Source organism: Sinocyclocheilus anshuiensis, unplaced genomic scaffold (assembly GCF_001515605.1).
Source record: "Sinocyclocheilus anshuiensis isolate Anshui unplaced genomic scaffold, SAMN03320099.WGS_v1.1 scaffold257, whole genome shotgun sequence".
Taxonomy (NCBI): Eukaryota; Metazoa; Chordata; class Actinopteri; order Cypriniformes; family Cyprinidae; genus Sinocyclocheilus; species Sinocyclocheilus anshuiensis.
This window is the reverse complement of record NW_015539889.1, coordinates 1210012-1229515: the sequence shown is the minus strand read 5'-3', so window position 1 is coordinate 1229515 and position 19504 is coordinate 1210012. Positions and strand designations below refer to the sequence as shown.

At 37.6% G+C, this 19504-nt stretch overlaps 1 protein-coding gene across 3 annotated transcripts; it reads left to right on the top strand.

Annotated features, from left to right (window-relative positions):
- The first annotated feature begins 2259 nt into the window (after positions 1-2259).
- LOC107685647 (histone deacetylase 11-like) lies at positions 2260-18177 on the top strand. Of its 3 annotated transcripts, XM_016482306.1 has the most exons (9): positions 2260-2465; positions 2927-2987; positions 3154-3302; positions 3789-3889; positions 7779-7895; positions 14037-14079; positions 16789-16865; positions 17958-18020; positions 18133-18177. In XM_016482306.1, exons 2-9 carry the CDS (start codon positions 2953-2955, stop codon positions 18151-18153), a joined length of 606 nt encoding a protein of 201 aa, XP_016337792.1. In that variant the 5' UTR covers positions 2260-2465; positions 2927-2952; the 3' UTR covers positions 18154-18177. The 3 variants fall into 3 exon arrangements, with proteins under 3 accessions (XP_016337792.1, XP_016337793.1, XP_016337791.1); XM_016482307.1 differs by having other exon boundaries at positions 3219-3302; positions 17958-18134; XM_016482305.1 differs by lacking the exon at positions 18133-18177 and having other exon boundaries at positions 17958-18132.
- Positions 18178-19504: the final 1327 nt, after the last annotated feature.

The window sequence follows — 19504 nt, the reverse complement described above, 5'->3', positions numbered from 1 at the left end:
AAGATTAATTGCACCAGCCCTCGGTATGAGAGTTATTCCCTACTTCTTTGAAAGATCTTAAAATGGGCAGAGTTCACACCCACGAACTTATTACTTTTTTTTGGTCAACCTTTAGAAGTATCTCAGTGTGAGGGTCCTGGAGGAAATACAGCAGCAGTATCTCAGAAAACAACACGAGTGGTCCTATGGAACGGCATGTCCACACCTTTGCAGTCAACAAAGGAGCACAAAGCCTGGAACATCCACTGTAAGAACCAAGCTGCTGATGATAACATGGACAGTTGCTGTCTTCTCTCTTTGACTGTCGTCATGGAAACTGATCAACCGGGTATCGGAGGCCAGATGAAGTGTCTGCTTGCCTCCAGCAAGCCATCTGAAAAATGACAGAGCGCAACAGATGTTTTACAATCATCTTTCTCTGACAAATGCTCTAGTTAGATATCAAAAGATAATTAATTATAATAATTAGAAGTAGACTTTGCTTAAGCTGATTGATTTTCAACCTTCCATCTGCTAAAATGTGTAATAAATGGGTATAACAATGGATCACTTTAAATTAATGACTATAATTTTTCATTAAGTTTCTTGTGGATTGTTTCTTGAATGTATTATCCTAGAATTGGTCTGCCATTCAGAGGAACAGAAAGAAAATTTAATACAATTTGATGTGCCAGGTTTGACATCATGGATACTAAAATTACATTTTAAAATGCCATACTAAAATTGGTTCTTGTGTGTCATTACCAAATGCAACATGTCAGCGCAGGCTCCACCCAATTCAAATGGAATCAAAAGTCTCAAAATATTAACTATTTTTATTGTTCTTTGTGTTGTTCTCTGTCCGTTCGCCACGGGGCCCAGTGCGGCTGCAACAGTTGCACCCCCATAAGTACGGCCCTGACTGAGAGTCACTCAGTCTCAAGGACTTTTATTCTGGCCTCCATGCACAATGTAAACAATGTGCATATTTGAATGACTCATCAAACTCTTTCTAAGGTGAGGCAGAGAGTGAGACAGAATTATTTGAGAGATTAAACAGGATGTCTCACATAACCAACAGAACTGTTTGATGGGGGCAGAAATGTGCAGCTTTAGAGACAAATGCAGATGAATCAGGCTGCATTATGAAGGGGTCATGAGTGTATAAATTAAATTCACCTAAGGACCGGGTCAGTTTTCACTGCAGAGGTGGAGATATTTCTATACTCTCTGTTTCTTTAAATAAAAAACAGGCAAGTCTGAAGTCTCAATTTATGAAAAAATATTCCATTATAGAAAGAAGCTACTCAGTCCATGCCATAGGCTGCCTCAGCTTCAAACAGCAGCCACAGTGAGACTGTACTTTGTGGGGAGTGCAAAGACCCATTACATTACATGCTAGCAGTGGGAGTCTTTAGATTACCACAGCCTGTGAAGGAATTAGGGAGGGCAGGGACGCACACATTGCCGTCTATTCTCTTTTATCTATTGTACTCACTTACGTAACGGCTGGATGACGGTTTTTACTCACGGGTTACTCTGAGCTGGAAGAAAACAGCTAGTGAGTAAGAGTTACAGCTTCACTTCTCACATCTCTGAGACTGGGGTGATGGCGTCATTATTGCACAAGTGCTACACGCACAGATATTTTTAGTAACTACAACTCTGGGGACAGCAGCTAGGGGACATGTACTCTAGGAAATAAATGAGGTGAAGTACAAGTTTCATCTCTCATAAATTATTGGAATTATGCTTATGTGCACCAATGCAAATGCATAGATTAAAAATGAGACTATTAGTTTTTCCGGACAGGTTCTTTCTAAATAACAACATCACATTTTGTTGTCCTCAGCTGGATTGGCTCAGAGATCCTCAGCTGGAGGGTTGCAGGTCTATTCTGAGAAAGAAAAAAATAGTTGCAACTAAAAGTGCAACTAAGCATTAAATAGTCTTGTAAGAAGGAGAAAGCACTTTCCATGTCTTGCTGTTGATGTGAGCTGCTCAAATGTCAAATTCCTCTGTCATGAAACTATATAATTATTGTAATAGGATTAATATTCAGTGCTGTCTTACATGATCTTTTACTTTTAATTATTATTATTAATGGATTATATAAAAGTGTGAATTTATTTTGTCCGTATTCGTCTCATTTGAACTCTTATAAAATCTAATTTTAGAAATGTCAGAGTTCAGCATTGTTGTCAGTATGACGTAGTAAGGGACGCGTGCGTAAGGGACGCGTGCGTAAGGGGTAAGGGACGCGTGCGTAAGGGACGCGTGCGTAAGGAGCGCAGCTTCCCTTCAGGAAGGGAGGAACTACAAGCAGACGATTTAAACGTGCGCACAATCCTCTTGTCTGCAAATGTTTAAGAGAAACAACATTATTCATTAAAAGGATTGATGCAAGTGTTCTGTTACTAATAAAAAACGCTTAGACGACGAATAAGTTCACCGTAGAAATAAGAGAAATATAAAATGGCTAGCAGGTGAGTCGTGCCGATTTCGCATTTACAGCGATTTTTTTTCCCAAGCAAGTCAAAAAGAAATTGCCTTTGTAAAGATGGGTCCGGTTGTATCTTTCAACGAGTATTTGACACGTCGCTTTAGGTCAAAGTTGTTTATCCGGAGACTTTGGGAAGGATATTCTAAAGCGAAAATATTTCCTGCTCAGTTGCGTCTTCCAAATTCCTAGCGCGCCTGCGCAAGACAGGCAAGGCATTCTGGGATGTGTAGTTTTTGTCATTGAGAACTTCAGGGATAAGCTTGATACTAAAAAAACCAAAACGATGTATGTTATTAGAAACAATAATATTATTATTGCCATTATAATACATCTGTATATGAATGACAACTATAAAACACAGCAAATACAGAGTCCTTACAGAAAAGCAATGCCACACAAATAGTGACTATTTTGCACTAATGTTGTTTTTTGATGTCTTTCAAGCTGAAAATTGATATGCTGTGGCCACAATGTCAAAAAAAGAAGATTTGAGAGGAAAGAAAGGGTACGTATTGTTTTCAAAACATTTCACAGCAGACACATGCTGTATTTTTTTCCACATTAGTAATGTAATATAATGTACATTAACATTTTTAAACAATAATTTAATACACTCTCTTATATGCTGCACATGAGCATGATTATAACATTACATATTCAACTTTCTACAGTTCTCACCAAACTGAACTTTACGCAGAGGTCCCTTCGACATGCCTGCCTATTGTCTATTCCCCAGAGTACAACATCACCTTCATGGGTCTGGAAAAGCTGCATCCCTTTGATGCTGGCAAATGGGGCAAGGTCATTCGCTTCTTGAAAGGTGTGCAGCAGCACTGCAGGTGCAGTTTGCCATACAGGCACTCTGCCCAGTGTGTAAGGTGATCTATGAAATACAATACAAATGAATGGAGGAATCAAAGAGCTGTACAGGAATGGAGGGTGGTGGTGGTGGTTGTGGGGGGCGGGTATAGGTGGAGGGATGTAGAGAAGGATAGAGAGAGGAACAATCAGTGAGGCAGAGATAATGAGGGAAGCTGAACTCCCTTCGGGAACAGGAGCAAGAGGATGTTGGCTTCTCAGCTGCTGCTGCAAGGTCAGGGGCAAAGTGTAACTCTGGCAGCTTCAGATAAACTAGTCAGCGGTGCAAGCTCTTTTTCCTCATTAGTTCACTTAACGGTACAGAACGTCTACAGTTCATAGAAAATTTGCTGAGCTTCCACGGCTCACCATGTATTTTTATTCGACTGTCAGATATTTGTGTTCACATTCATTGTTGCTTTCATATGATACATTGATTTGTTTCCAGAGGAACAGTTCATCACCGATGAGGTCATTGTTCTAGCCCGGGAGGCCAGCGAGGCGGATCTTCTTGTGGTTCACACTGCGCGTTACCTGAACAGACTCAAGGTAGAGATGCAGTGTCTGCTGTGCCCATGCACTGTGTTATCACTTCTTTTCCTGGCACCCATAATTCCATATACTGATGGCAAAAGGTTACTATAAGCAATACAAATAGCCAATTATAAAAGCAGCATTCTGATTTTCTGATTGGTTTGTACTTTACCTCAAACTGGCTTGCAATAAACTGCAAATGTACTTACTGTAGACCTTCTATGAGATCAATGCCAAAAGAAGAATCAATTTTAATCTATCATTGCCCCATTGTGACTGTAAAGTAGGGCATTTCCTACTTTATCAAAAAGACATCTAGACTTCTCATTTCATCTCACCAGCAATGAGCCAGTGACCCACAGAGGAAGTGTACAATAGCAAATTGCACTGGATTACTCAGAGAAGGCCTTTATTTCAATCCAAATCAATCAGTTCACAGTCTTCTGCAAAGATTGCAGTCTTCCAAGAGGCTCTAACACACCCATTAGTCAGCTGCCCCATCGTGCAGCCTGCACAGTCAGGACAGTTTAAAGGAGCAGTTCACACATAAATTAAAATTCTGTCATTATTTACTCATCCTGGTGTTTTTCCAGAACCGTGAGCTGTATAATCAACTCTACCAAAAACTGCTCTGTGAAGTACAAATACCGAAGTAAATGAAATTGTTTCTTGTGTAGAACTCTTATAACATCAATGTATGAAATTATTTTAAAATTATATAAACTAAAATATGTAAGTCATAGACTTACGATGAAAGAGCATCAAAAAGTCGTAAGTCCTATTGAATGATTAATTTTGATTCATGAACAAATGACTTTGTGAGCCAATGATTTTATCTCATATATGATTTCATTTGTTCATAAATCAAATTACACTAGTTATACTGTATGTTTTTGAGTCACTAAAAAGGGCCAACTCATTTATTTGTGAATCAGATTATGCTGTTTCTTATGATTCACTGAAAAGTACCGCTTTAAACGAGTCATTTTTTTGTGAATTGAGCCTTATGCTGTGATTCACTAAAAAGAACCAACTCAGAAGAGTCATGGGGTCGTGAATCAGACTACACTGATTATGCTGTGCTTTGATTCACTAAAGAAGGAGTCATTTGTTTGTGAAATCTACAACAGTTGAACTGTCTGTCACTGTGTGTGACTGATTGCACAGACACTATTGGAAGAGAGCTGAACTGGAGGATGACATCACTAAATCATCAATGAAATGACTTTAGCTGGAAAAATGACTTTGTTATTGTTCTCTTGCATTATTGTCAAACTATTTTCCTGTTTGACACTGTAAAGCTGCTTTGACGCAGTCAGTATTGTATAAAGCGCTATATAAATAAAATAAAGGTGACTGTGTGTGAGCCGTGAGGACAAAAGAAAAATCTGCTCTCTTGCTGTTTTTTTTATCGTATCAAATTCAGTTGACTTGTTTTTGCTTTGGTGCCGTTTATTCAGTACAGTCATGGCCAAAAGTTTTGGCAGTGACATAAATTTTGTTAATACTTCGTTACAGTACTTAAGTATTAAAAGATTTGGCAGTGACATGAATTTTGTGGTGTTCATTCACATTGTTTCTAGATTATTGTGTAGAGTGATCAGATGCATTGATTGATGCACTTCATTGGCCAAAAAATTTCACAAAAAAAACAAATTTCACTGTTTTTTGATCCTGACACAAAATGACCAGCTAACATTAATTGACTAATATCAGCAGCACATGTGAAAGTGTAAATGAGTACTAGTCAGGTAAAATCACTATCATACTAATTAGATTGTAAGAGCAGACTGATTGCTATAAAAGGAGGGAAGAAGTGCTTCCAATCATTGTGTTCTTGTTAGCAATGGCTACCTCCAAAGAAACACGTGCAGCCATCATCGCTTTGCATCAAAATGGCCTCACATGCAAGGAACTTGCTACAATGAATATTGCACCTGAAAGAACCATTTACCGGATCATAAAGAACTTCAAGGAGAGAGGTTAGACTGCAGTGAAGAAGTCTTCAGGACGTCCCAGAGTGTCCAGGAAGTGCCAGGACCGTGTCCTCCTGAGGAGTCAGCTGGAATCGTGTCACCAGCAGAGCAGAGCTTGCTCAGGAATGGCAGCAGGTTGGTGTGAGAGCATCTGCACGCACAGTGAGGCCAAGACTTTTGGACAACGGCCTGGTGTCAAGAAGGGCAGCAAAGAAGCCACTTCTCTCCAAGAAAAACGTCAAGGACAGACTGAAATTCTGCAGGAATACAAGGATTGGACCACAGAAGACTGGTGCAAAGTTATTTTCGCTGATGAAGCTCCCTTCCGACTGTTTGGGACACCTGGAAAATCGATTGTTCGGAGAAGAAAAGGTGAACGCTACCATGAGTCCTGTGCTGTGCCAACAGTGAAGCATCCTGAGACCATCTATGTGTGGGGTTGCTTTTAAACCAAGGGAGTGGGCGCTCTCATAATTCTGCCCAAAAACAATGCCAGGAATAAATAATGGTATCGAAACATCCTGCAAGAGCGACTTCTTCTAATGATCCATGAGCAATTTGGTGATGATCCGTGCATTTTCCAGCATGATGGAGCACCATGTCACAAAGCAAGAGTGATAAAGAAGTGGCTTGAAGATCATTACATTGAAATTTTGGATCCGTGGCCAGGCAACTCCCCGGATCTCAATCCCATAGAGAACCTGTGGTCAGTCCTCAAAAGGCGAGTGGACAAGCAGAAGCCCACAAATTGTGATCAACTCTGAGAACTAATAAGGCAAGAATAGATCGCCATCAGTCAGGATTTGGCCCAGAAGCTAATATCCAGCATGCCAGAGCGAATTGCAGAGGTTATGAAGAACAAGGGTCAACACTGTAAATATTGACTCATTATATTTTTTTTGCCAATAAATGCCTTTAAAACTTATGATATGCTTATCATTGTTTTTCAGTATACCATAGAAACGTGGAAAAGTAATCTACAAATACGGAAGCAGCAAACTTTGCAAAACACAAAATTTATGTCACTGCCAAAACTTTTGGCCATGACTGTACAGACACGTTGCCGCTGAAAAGCAATATGGGAATCCTGCCATAGAATCGAGATTGCTCGAATGAAGATCTTGATTAATCAGAAAATCTAAATTTTTACCCAGACCTAGCATGAATGAATGGCATAATACATTATGGCATTTTCAGATGTGGTCGGCTGTGCAAGAGAACTGATGATTCTTTAAAATGTCTCATTTGTGTTCATGGAAATTGATGTAGAATCACATGAGGGTGAGTAAATAAATTACAATTTTAATTTGGGGGAGAGCTTATTCTATTCAATTAAGCATTCGATTTCCCAAATTATCGATATGTGAATCTATATTTGTTGATGCATTTGTTGCTTCAGTTGTTGCTTATACTGTAGCTGTACTGCTGCTCTCTGCTAACTTATGAAGTGCAGCTACTTCGTCACCCTTTAAATCGGCTCTGTGTATGTATTCTCTCTTTCCCTTAATGCATGCAGAACGCTATCTTGGATGGCTCCAGAGAGGTATCTGAGTTCTACTATGACCGAATCTTTTGTACTTTCTTCACACTTTTCTCTCTGTAATATGCATTAGCACAGTCTATTTATCCTGCTTTAACATTTTGCCACCAGTTTGCATTTCCACTAAATTACCCCATGTATCAAATATTTTTCACTCCCAGAGCAAGATTGGAAACCTGATTTATTGTACAACTCTCCATCATCCCCTCTATAGATTTCTGTTTTGATTTCTGATATTTAGAGCATGAACTTTTTTATTTTTATTTAATATCCAAGTAGAAATTGTCCCAATATTTGTTCATTATAATTTAGAAGTCATAGTAATTGTAATTTAAACCCAGAGAAGCATGAACCTTGAAAAATGTGCATGTGATTTCTTCCCTCTCAGTGGTCGCTGGTGGTTGCCACCATCACAGAAATCCCACCTCTCCTGTTCCTACCCAACTTCCTGGTACAGCGCAAAGTTCTAAAACCTTTGAGAACACAAACGGGAGGAACCATTATGGTAGGTTTCAAATATCCATTTTACCCAGAAATGTATATATGGAGATTAAAACATGCACAATTTATGAATTCATACTGAACTCTTTTGTACAGTACAGTGGAATGGCATGTGGATTCAGATTTATTGAACAGTTTCATATCATAATCCAGCACTGTTATCATGTCCTATGAGATCCGTAACAAATACTGTATTTCTACTAGTTATCTTTTTTCTTGACCTCTAGTCTATAAAATCCTAAAGGAAAGTGTACATTATTCCATTTGGAATTTCTCTCATGAAAATAAATCTTAAAGAATTCTAATGGCAGTTTTTTATCCCAATTTACAATCTGGCAACAAGAATCATCCTAACATAATATAAAACACAAGTGAGATGTTTTGGAACCTCTTGCACATCTGGGCGGTCAAAGGCAAGTGCTTAGAACATAGTCAATACAGTGGGAAAAAATTGAAAAAGTCCTGCACACTGGTGTAGCAAATATTTATTAGAGGTCTTTGATCGAAATGAGATTTTAGTAAATTCAGGCATATGTCTGAAAAGGTCCTTGAAAAAAATTGTGGCTTTATAATAAAGACTTTCAAGTTACAACTGTGAGACCTTTTCTATTTTAATAGAAAACATAGTTCCCAGTGAGACTACTATGATCAGCAAAAGGATAAAATTCACCTGTAGGGCATCAAAAGGAATAAGAAAAATCTTTCAGGATTTTAAAGTTTTATAGCTGCCCAAGTAATTTCCTTTTATTGTTCAGCAGCAAGACATTTTATCAATACAATACAAATAGGGTTCTGATAGATTACACATCTTTACATAAAGAATAAAAAGTCAAAAGAAAATCCTTCAGTTTATCCAGTAGTGTCTCATGTGTTCCTGTAGGTCTTAAGATTGTACAAGCTCTAACAGGGTTTTATTCAGCAGCAGTTTTCAAGCAAGTAGCACAGAAAAATTTTAAAGGTGACATATCATGAAAATCTGACTTTTCCAGGTTTTAAGTGATTTCTAGATGACAAGAAGAAATGATAAAAGAAAACTTGATCTGGTCTCATTTTGAAAGACGAGTGAAAATCTGATTATTATTTAAACAAAGCAGCATCAGGTTTTCTTTTTATTGCAAAGCTCATCGGAATGCGTCACTCTTGGACGATGGTCTTATCTGTGATAGACAAATGTATAACCCTTGCTGTGATAGAAATGCTAGTTTTAAGACATTTGCTGTTATTGCACTGCCATTAAATGTGTTTGATAGATTGGATTTTCCCTATGTTCATGGGAGATAATAACAGAAATGCAAAACTAAGATAGAAGACAGATAAGTGAATTAAGGAAAGAATATATGAGGAAACCATTAACAACTAAAAATAAATTACTAAACTGAGTGTGTTTAAATATAAGAAATGCACAGGCTCTATAAAAAGCTGCACAAACCCCTCCTAAATCATTAGTAGACGCTATATGCACAGAACTTCTGTGTAAAGTTAAAAGGATTTGTAATTGGAGATGAAAGAAGTTCAGATAATGTTGTATCCTCCCTCAGCTTTAGCGCTAAGTTACTCTGCTTTTGATTTATCCGGCATGTGAACAGATTTCTGTTTTTCTGTTAATTTATTGATGACTCGAAAGGGGAAAAATGCCAGCTGGAAAATGAGCCCATGAAAGTCTATTGACCGTAGTGTCTCATGTGTTCCTGCAGGTCTTAAGATTGTACAAGCTCTAACAGGGTTTTATTCAGCAGCAGTACATCAGGTCAACAACGGAAATATCCACCAATCAGAGAATTGCTTACAGAGAAATACTTAAAGGTGACATATCATGAAAATCTGACTTTTCCAGGTTTTAAGTGCTATAATCAGGTCCCCGGTGCAACTACCAACCAAGGCAATGTGGAAAAGATTAACCCAGTAACTTTGTTTTGGTAAGCCTTTTTCTGCAAGCGTCTGAAAAAACAAGCCCGTCTGATTTCGCTTCCCTAGTGACGTTGCAAAAGGATCTCATTATAATATTACCGTGCCTTAATCTGTAAGTTTACACCCACGGAGCCGTCATTTTGATTTCGCAAGCGACAACGGTTTACCAGCTCTAATGCCACGGTGAAAGTTTGACAAAATGATATAATAAATGATCTGTGGGGTATTTTGAGCTGACACTTCACAGACACATTCTGGGGACACCTGAGATTTATATTACATATTGTAAAAAGGGGCATAATATGTCTCCTTTAATAGAAATGGTGTACACATTGCTTTAGGATTTTTTTTCAGTAGGTTTTGTACACCAGGTGTTATACTGCTTGGAGAATGTAATACAGTGAGTCATCTTGCTCAGGCTCCAGCTCCATGGACTATTGTTCAAAGTTTTGCTAGGAATAGGAACATTTGGTGACAGAAAGGGCCTAGTTTGGGCCTCTCATTGGCATAAGTTGAAATAACCTGGGGAGGAACAGCCGGTAGGGAAGGCTCTGAACATCTGTGATTAGAGACACTCGGAGGAGTTTCTCACAGGTAACGCTACCACATTAACAATAACAGCCACGCTTGAAGCTATCATAGAAACAGACACATTACTTGCTGCTTTTCTGCTTGGGAGTTAAACAGAGGAACAAAAAAATAAAGGCTGAGAGTGCTACTTTAATTCCTAATGAGTTTTCAGTGTTTTATTTCTCAGAGGAAGTTTCTGTTTTTGGATCTTAATAACCTGCTTGGATGTTTGTGCACTTCATCCCATGACAGTTTTCTCTGTAAGAAATGCTTTCTGATGTTTAAATTGTTGTATTTAAATATTTTATATGCTTAAATTTAAGCAGTAAGTACACAATGAGAGCCCAACTGAGAATTGCCACCACTTTGAAGACCATTTGGTATTTCTACCAAGACAAAAAGTGTCACAGCATTTAACTATAATAATAGTAATAATTGATTTTTACATTTTCTCGGGAAAATATGAGAGGTGCTTGCTTGTAAAAAATCACTACCACGATGCTAGGGTAATGGCAGGGCGAGACTTTGTGAAATTTCAGAACAACTGAACCAGTTCCTTTGAAAATGATTAACTGTTGATTTGAATAGAATCTAACATATTCTTTTTAGTTGAAGCATTTGAGGCATTATGTGGTCTACCACCTGAAATTATTTTATGATTTAGGGTGTTGCGTTGTCATGGCAACAAAGTTGTAAAACTAAATGCAACTTAGCAGGCAATTTTTTTCACGAAAAAATCATATTGCTTAAGCCTTGTGTACTATTAAAGCACTGTTTTAATGTTTACTGATTGGCCTCATTCACTTCTATTATATAGTGCCTCACTGTAACCCAAATGTTTGCTTTTTTAGAGAAAAGGATGGACAAGTGGAAATGAATTTTAATGGTAATCTTCTACCAGCAGTACCATTCCCTCTTTTCTATCCTCCCTGTTATTCCAGTGATGTAAAACACTGTAGTAAACTACTTTGGAATATGCCAGGTGTTCTCCACAGTGCATCTGTGCTCTGACAGACTGCACTGCGCGGCAGACGAACTCGTGATGAGTGTGCTCCACATGTCCCTCTCAGCCCGAGAACATAATTATACCTCCCATTGAGCCCTTCTCACGGCCTGCTAATTGACTGCCATTTCAGTCAGCAGTCGACAGGCTGGATGGTGCTGTAGTTCTGGTTCGGGGAACATGGGAGTTTGTGCGGGCCGTCCCCATCTTAGGTAGTGCTCAAGGAAGTTCAAGGTTAGACAACATCCACGGTGTAATTGTGGGTGTTGGGAGAAATAATGGGCAGACTCGTATCATTAATCTCTGTTCTGTTGTTGTGGATTTGTTTATTATCAGTCTTAATGTGATGATTATGAATGAGATCAGATGTGCACACTTGTCTTTGCTTTAATAGCACTACTTCAGTTACAAATAGTGCAGTCAAGCTTGAGTTTAGAGATGCAGAATGTGGCGGTGGATGTTTGTATAAATGATGCTTTTCTCACAGAGCGGTCATGATGTCATTTAGGTAGTTTGACTAGAAATAGCATTGATATGAGCTGTTTTGATTTTGAAGAGGATAAATTTTTTCGCCACATATCAAGGTTTAAAAATAAGCATGGCCCAGAGCCAGTATGAATCAGCAAATTCTAATGATGTCTTCTTGAGTCATCATTGTCCCAATGTTTAGTAGATGAGTATACAAATTTGTGTTCATTATATACTTATACACTGCTTAGGGATCTAGGGAGTGAAATGAAACGCAGGTGGAGATTTGTCAAAGTGTCCAAGTGACTTGTGAAAGTCTTTGCATCAGGTGGAAAGTGTTGGTGTAAATAAATCAATAATGTTTTGCACTATTTCATCATATTCCAGTAAAAGTCTGAGCAACTGGGATACGTTATAGCTGGTATGAAGTATTTCTTAAAAGAAAATAATATAAAAATGTCTGCTAAAAATTCAGCTTTGCCATTACAGGAATGAATGACATTTTAAAATATATTCAAATTTAAATTGTAATAATATTTCACAGTATTGCTGTATTTACTGTATTTTTAATATATATCAGCTGAATTAAATGTGAACTACTGGCCCACAAAGAGGCTTGTATAGACTGTATAGACATGTTGCCTTTTCTGTTTAATTGAGAGCACTGGATGATTTGAATAAAATATTAATCATGAGTAAATTTATATGCACTCTGGTCCTTGAATTGATTGAAATGATTGCAGACTCAAACTTTTGATGCAGTTTTACTGATGGATCCCCTATCAGTATAGAAACCCAGAGGAGAGGGAGAGCCAGATAAAGTTAAAAAGGAAAGATAGAGCTGAGTTGAGCTCAGCTGTGCCTCCTAGGAACAGCTCAGGGCTCTAGGCTCACTGATAACCTTCTCCTTATGCAAAGCCATGCACTGGCTGCAGCCAAGGGATTGAGCTCAAGAGCACTGTGTGTGTGTGTGTACATGTGTGGAGCTCTCCTCTCAGTTTGGCACTCTACTTCACGAATGACTGAAAGTAGCTTTAAATGCACTCACAGGAGAGTGTCATGAGTGTACTGGATTGTATATCAATTCTAGTGCAGTTAAATTGGTCTAAAATTATTATCATTAGTTGGTATCCCAGTGTAGTGTGTGTGTGTATATATATATATATATATATATATATATGAACGCATAAAGGATACATTAAGCAACACAAGTCAGAAGGAATATTGAATAATAATCTACTTTTTTTTAGAACAATCATCAAAGAAATCAAATATCATGGTTTTCACAAAAATATGAAGCAGCCCCAACTGTTTTCAACATTAATAATAAGAAGAAATGCTTCTTGAGCATCAAGTAAGCATATTAGAATGATTTCTGAAGGATCATGGGACACTGAAGACTGAAAGCTATTTATGAAAATGCCTCTCAACATAAACTATTCGAGGCTATACCACTCTCAGTGGCACTGCAGTGCAAAGTACTCAGAGCTTCCAACGACTCATGGAGGCAACTAGATGACAAGAAGAAATGATAAAAGAAAACTCGATCTGGTCTCATTTTGAAAGACGAGTGAAAATCTGATTATTATTTAAACAAAGCAGCATCAGGTTTTCTTTTTATTGCAAAGCTCATCGGAATGCGTCACTCTTGGACGATGGTCTTATCTGTGATAGACAAATGTATAACCCTTGCTGTGATAGAAATGCTAGTTTTAAGACATTTGCTGTTATTCCACTGCCATTAAATGTGTTTGATAGATTGGATTTTCCCTATGTTCATGGGAGATAATAACAGAAACTAAGATAGAAGACAGATAAGTGAATTAAGGAAAGAATATATGAGGAAACCATTAACAACTAAAATAAATGACTAAACTGAATGTGTTTAAATATAAGAAATGCACAGGCTCTACAAAAAGCTGCACAAACCCCTCCTAAATCATTAGTAGACGCTATATGCACAGAACTTCTGTCTAAAGTTGAAAGGATTTGTAATTGGAGATGAAAGAAGTTCAGATAATGTTGTATCCTCCCTCAGCTTTAGCGCTAAGTTACTCTGCTTTTGATTTATCCGGCATGTGAACAGATTTCTGTTTTTCTGTTAATTTATTGATGACTCGAAAGGGGAAAAATGCCAGCTGGAAAATGAGCCCATGAAAGCAAAGTGTTCTCTCTCTCTCTTTTTTATTTACCTAGGCTGGAAAGCTGGCAATGGATCGAGGATGGGCAATAAATGTGGGTGAGTTCTCTTTGTAATGTTCGCAATCATCAGTCGAAAAACAATTGCCGAGAGAATAAGTGCATCTTACTGTGGCTTATGGATTTGCTGTGCTCCCTGTATATTTAATTCCATCTAAGACAAACTATTGATCATTTAAAGTAGTGATTCTAAAACATCCTAATATTACTTAGTCACAACAAATTCCCTCTAATTAAGTCGCCACTGAACTTATTAGCATTGAGAGACAATGCCCTATTTTTACGGTGGCCGAGAGAGCTCAATGCGCTGCAAATGAATAAACACATGCAAATAGAAAAAACACCAGCAAATTAAGAAAACATATTCATCAGTTTGACAATACACGTGCTGCAAATACTGCAAAATTCCCCAAAGATATATATATATATATATATATATATATATGAACGCATAAAGGATACATTAAGCAACACAAGTCAGAAGGAATATTGAATAATAATCTACTTTTTTTTAGAACAATCATCAAAGAAATCAAATATCATGGTTTTCACAAAAATATGAAGCAGCCCCAACTGTTTTCAACATTAATAATAAGAAGAAATGCTTCTTGAGCATCAAGTAAGCATATTAGAATGATTTCTGAAGGATCATGGGACACTGAAGACTGAAAGCTATTTATGAAAATGCCTCTCAACATAAACTATTCGAGGCTATACCACTCTCAGTGGCACTGCAGTGCAAAGTACTCAGAGCTTCCAACGACTCATGGAGGCAACTAGATGACAAGAAGAAATGATAAAAGAAAACTCGATCTGGTCTCATTTTGAAAGACGAGTGAAAATCTGATTATTATTTAAACAAAGCAGCATCAGGTTTTCTTTTTATTGCAAAGCTCATCGGAATGCGTCACTCTTGGACGATGGTCTTATCTGTGATAGACAAATGTATAACCCTTGCTGTGATAGAAATGCTAGTTTTAAGACATTTGCTGTTATTCCACTGCCATTAAATGTGTTTGATAGATTGGATTTTCCCTATGTTCATGGGAGATAATAACAGAAACTAAGATAGAAGACAGATAAGTGAATTAAGGAAAGAATATATGAGGAAACCATTAACAACTAAAATAAATGACTAAACTGAATGTGTTTAAATATAAGAAATGCACAGGCTCTACAAAAAGCTGCACAAACCCCTCCTAAATCATTAGTAGACGCTATATGCACAGAACTTCTGTCTAAAGTTGAAAGGATTTGTAATTGGAGATGAAAGAAGTTCAGATAATGTTGTATCCTCCCTCAGCTTTAGCGCTAAGTTACTCTGCTTTTGATTTATCCGGCATGTGAACAGATTTCTGTTTTTCTGTTAATTTATTGATGACTCGAAAGGGGAAAAATGCCAGCTGGAAAATGAGCCCATGAAAGCAAAGTGTTCTCTCTCTCTCTTTTTTATTTACCTAGGCTGGAAAGCTGGCAATGGATCGAGGATGGGCAATAAATGTGGGTGAGTTCTCTTTGTAATGTTCGCAATCATCAGTCGAAAAACAATTGCCGAGAGAATAAGTGCATCTTACTGTGGCTTATGGATTTGCTGTGCTCCCTGTATATTTAATTCCATCTAAGACAAACTATTGATCATTTAAAGTAGTGATTCTAAAACATCCTAATATTACTTAGTCACAACAAATTCCCTCTAATTAAGTCGCCACTGAACTTATTAGCATTGAGAGACAATGCCCTATTTTTACGGTGGCCGAGAGAGCTCAATGCGCTGCAAATGAATAAACACATGCAAATAGAAAAAACACCAGCAAATTAAGAAAACATATTCATCAGTTTGACAATACACGTGCTGCAAATACTGCAAAATTCCCCAAAGATGGCTACATATCAATGCATTCACTATACTATTCTCATCCTCATTTCTGAAGAAAGTAGGAGAAAAAGCGAAGCTTCTGCTAGCTCAGCCATTTCCTTCTTGCCGCTGAGAAACAGAGTGGCTCTTTGCCTCTTCATTGCTAAACATTAAAAGACAATGGACGACTATTCATTCAAATGCACGCATTGTTCCTTGGAGGGTGTTGCACAGTAATTGAAAGGTGTGAATCAGCAAGCAGGGTCATGTGAATAAGCAATAAATGCTAATCAGCAACCGGCCCGCTCCCATAGAGAAGTTTCCGGAGTGCAAAGTCATTTAATGAGGCTAAATGTGTCAGGTCATGGGAGGACAGATTGGATCTGTTGACTGAATGTATAAATATGATCCTAATTAAAAGCTAGTCTCTCAATCACCCACATTTTGAGGGAACATTCAGATTCTTAAGCCCTATTCGCACGGGATTAGTATCATCTGGGGACCTTGTGTGATTTTGAAATTACCCCCCCACATATGAATTTCGTGGGGTGCATTCGCATGGGATAAGCGAAGCCTGTGTTTTTTCTCGAATTTACCGACTTGTCTCCCGGATACCCGGATGTCAAGGCTTTGAGAGCACAGTACCTCGGTGTTCGGCGAAATATGGTAGGTCATTTGCGGGGGAATTTTTACTTTACAAATTACAGACATGGTGGATTCGCATGGGATTAAGATCACAGACAACCTCCGCAATAATTACAAATGACTGGAAGTCACCAAGTAATACTAATCCCTGTGCGAATAGGGCTTTAGTGGCACTGGAAAACAGGTACCATTTTTATACAGCATTCATTGAGGCAATGTTTTAAAGGCTCCTTTCTGCTTTTCTTGCAGGAGGAGGCTTCCACCACTGCTCTAGTGACAAAGGAGGAGGTTTCTGTGCCTACGCTGACATCACACTAGCTATCAAGGTGGGATGTTTGCATCAGAACATTAGAGATTGCAAAATGGGCCCCTATTAGCAATTTATTAGTCATGTAAAACAGTTGTAAATAATATGAATGAATTATGAATAATATTAAAAATTCTCAGTGGCTTGAACAGTTTATGGGCCAGATTTACTAACAGCTTGCACCAGCGCAAACCGTCTTTTGGTGGTAAAATAGTACTGTCAGGATTGACTAATTAACACGCAGTGAAGAATTAGCGCTGAAAAGGCGTGGACCGTTATATTTGTGCCTGACATTTCAGACGCAAAATTTATGGGAGGAGAGTATTAAAATGAATCATGCAACGCGATTTACTAACGTTTGAGTGAATAGTTTTTTACTCAGCTCTTTTTATTCAAAATTATTATTCAGTCATTTAAGAATATATTTTTATGAATAAATATAAAAAAATAATATCATATATTTAAAATAAGTGAATAAAGAATAATGAATAATAAAAAAAACTTTGGAAAATAGTTTTTAAATGCATATACAGTAGTCAGTTTTTTTTTTAAACTACATAAGGAGCTAAATCAGTTGATGACGAACATCTCCAAATAAATCAAATATAGTATTGTTTTACTACTGTAACTTTATGACTCTTATTTAAACATGCTGTTGTTATTGGCTAACATTTTTACTTTGGAAATTAGCATTTTTGGGTTGTGGATTTGCTTAGATCATATTCAGTATAGTTGCTGTTTGCTCATGTTAAAAAGTAATGTAATTTTACTCTATTTAAGAAATAAACAGACTAAAGATAAGAGGATTACTTGCATAAACATATCATTGAACCTTTTTACTGTGGAAATTCATGTAGCATTTCTCTCTCTCAAACAAACCAGCATCTGAATTTATCCTTTCATTAAAAAAAATCCTGCATGGACTCATGGGTACAGATATCATGTTCGGTATTCATGTAACATCTTTTTACTGAAACTCATCCATTGATTTCTTTTTTTCCACATTCATTCCACACATTGTTGCTATGTCATGAGATCCACAAACCTCTTTGCAATTTGTTCCTCTGTCAGGCACAACCTAACTGCTTCCCTTGTGTGTTTCCCTCTGCAGTTTCTCTTTGAGAGGGTGGAGGGAGTTGCCAGGGCCACCATCATCGATCTAGATGCCCATCAGGTGAGCAGTCCTTTTCCAACTTCACTCTGTCAGTCAATGGAATTGACGCTGTAGACGAGATAATCAAAGGCAAAATCAATAACTCCGCACTCTGATTACTTATATGCAACAGCTTGGACTCTTCTGCAGCTGAAACATGCTTTCTTCTGTTGTCATGGCTCTGTTAGTATTGGCTGTTAAGTGTGTCATTAAGATGATTGCCATGGCAATCACTACCCAATAATGGCAATGCTACTCTTTAGGACTGTCAAGTGTGTTATAATATTGTACATGATCTTACAGTGTGTAATGAGGTAATGGCTTTTTCTGTAGTTTCTGTAGATCCAGAAAAAATAATTTTGCATGATATGACCCCTTTAGAGACCAGATATGAATATTGTAAGAAGCCACTCTGTTGGTCTTAGCAGCAGTAGAATATGTCATATCCAATGCAGTGCTGAGATGGTAAATTATCCCACTCATTAATAAAATATGACCCTTCTTTAATCATTCTCACTAAATTACAGGTTTTATGATCCTTAACCAAGAGTGTAGACTTCACATGGATATCAGCCATATGCCAGTCATTGATTTTATGCTTATCATCTTGATATTTGCTTGGTCACAAGTGTTTATAGGCTGACTTACAAACTAATTAACACCAAAGCAGCTAAGCAAGCACTTGTGAGAATGCATGTTCATTGTGACCTAGCTTCTCTCTGTGGACATTGGGGATTGTGAAGGTGAGCAGAAAATATTTGGTTTGACGTCATGGTCACCCGAGCGAGAGGAGAGCTGGATGAAGCGAAAGAGACAAGGAAGTGCTTGATGAGATAACAGAATTAAAAAAGAGAACTGTCTCACAACCAAGGACTCTGAGGTAAAGAGTTGAATTAAGAAGCAGAGCTCTAAATGGGCAATCAGCTGCAAAGAGTTTCAGATGACAGCTGTCACACTCATCACTTCTGAGACATCTGTAATTCTTTATGTTTCAGGTTTTCAGTGAGGTAATATGGGTGCTTTATAGTTTTTCAAGATAATTTGAATCAAGAAAGCAAAATATATGTCACCTATAGTGAAAGATCTTTGCTGAAAAAAATGAAATGAACTGAAATTTTTCCATCAGTTTTGATATGTTATGGTTAACCATGGCTGTTTAATTTTATTTTACCTCATTATTTTTTTATTAAAATCATGTCATAACTTGATCTTCTAGTAAAATGACTTCTCTCTGGTACTGTGTGCCGGAACCCTGTCCCTTTATATTTAGTCCGCTTGAACCCTGTCCCTTTCTTACAATCGAGCAGTGTAGGTGTAGAAATATTCATATTGAACCACAATTGAGTTATTATTATTTTTTAATTATAATGATAATTGTGATCACAGTTGTTGTCTTAATTAGTGATAAACTTATATATATCTGCTATAGGATGTTAAATCAGATGATATTTGGCTGTTTTAAGACTGTCACCCTCTTGCCGATAAGCAAAAGTTTGTTAGTTGCA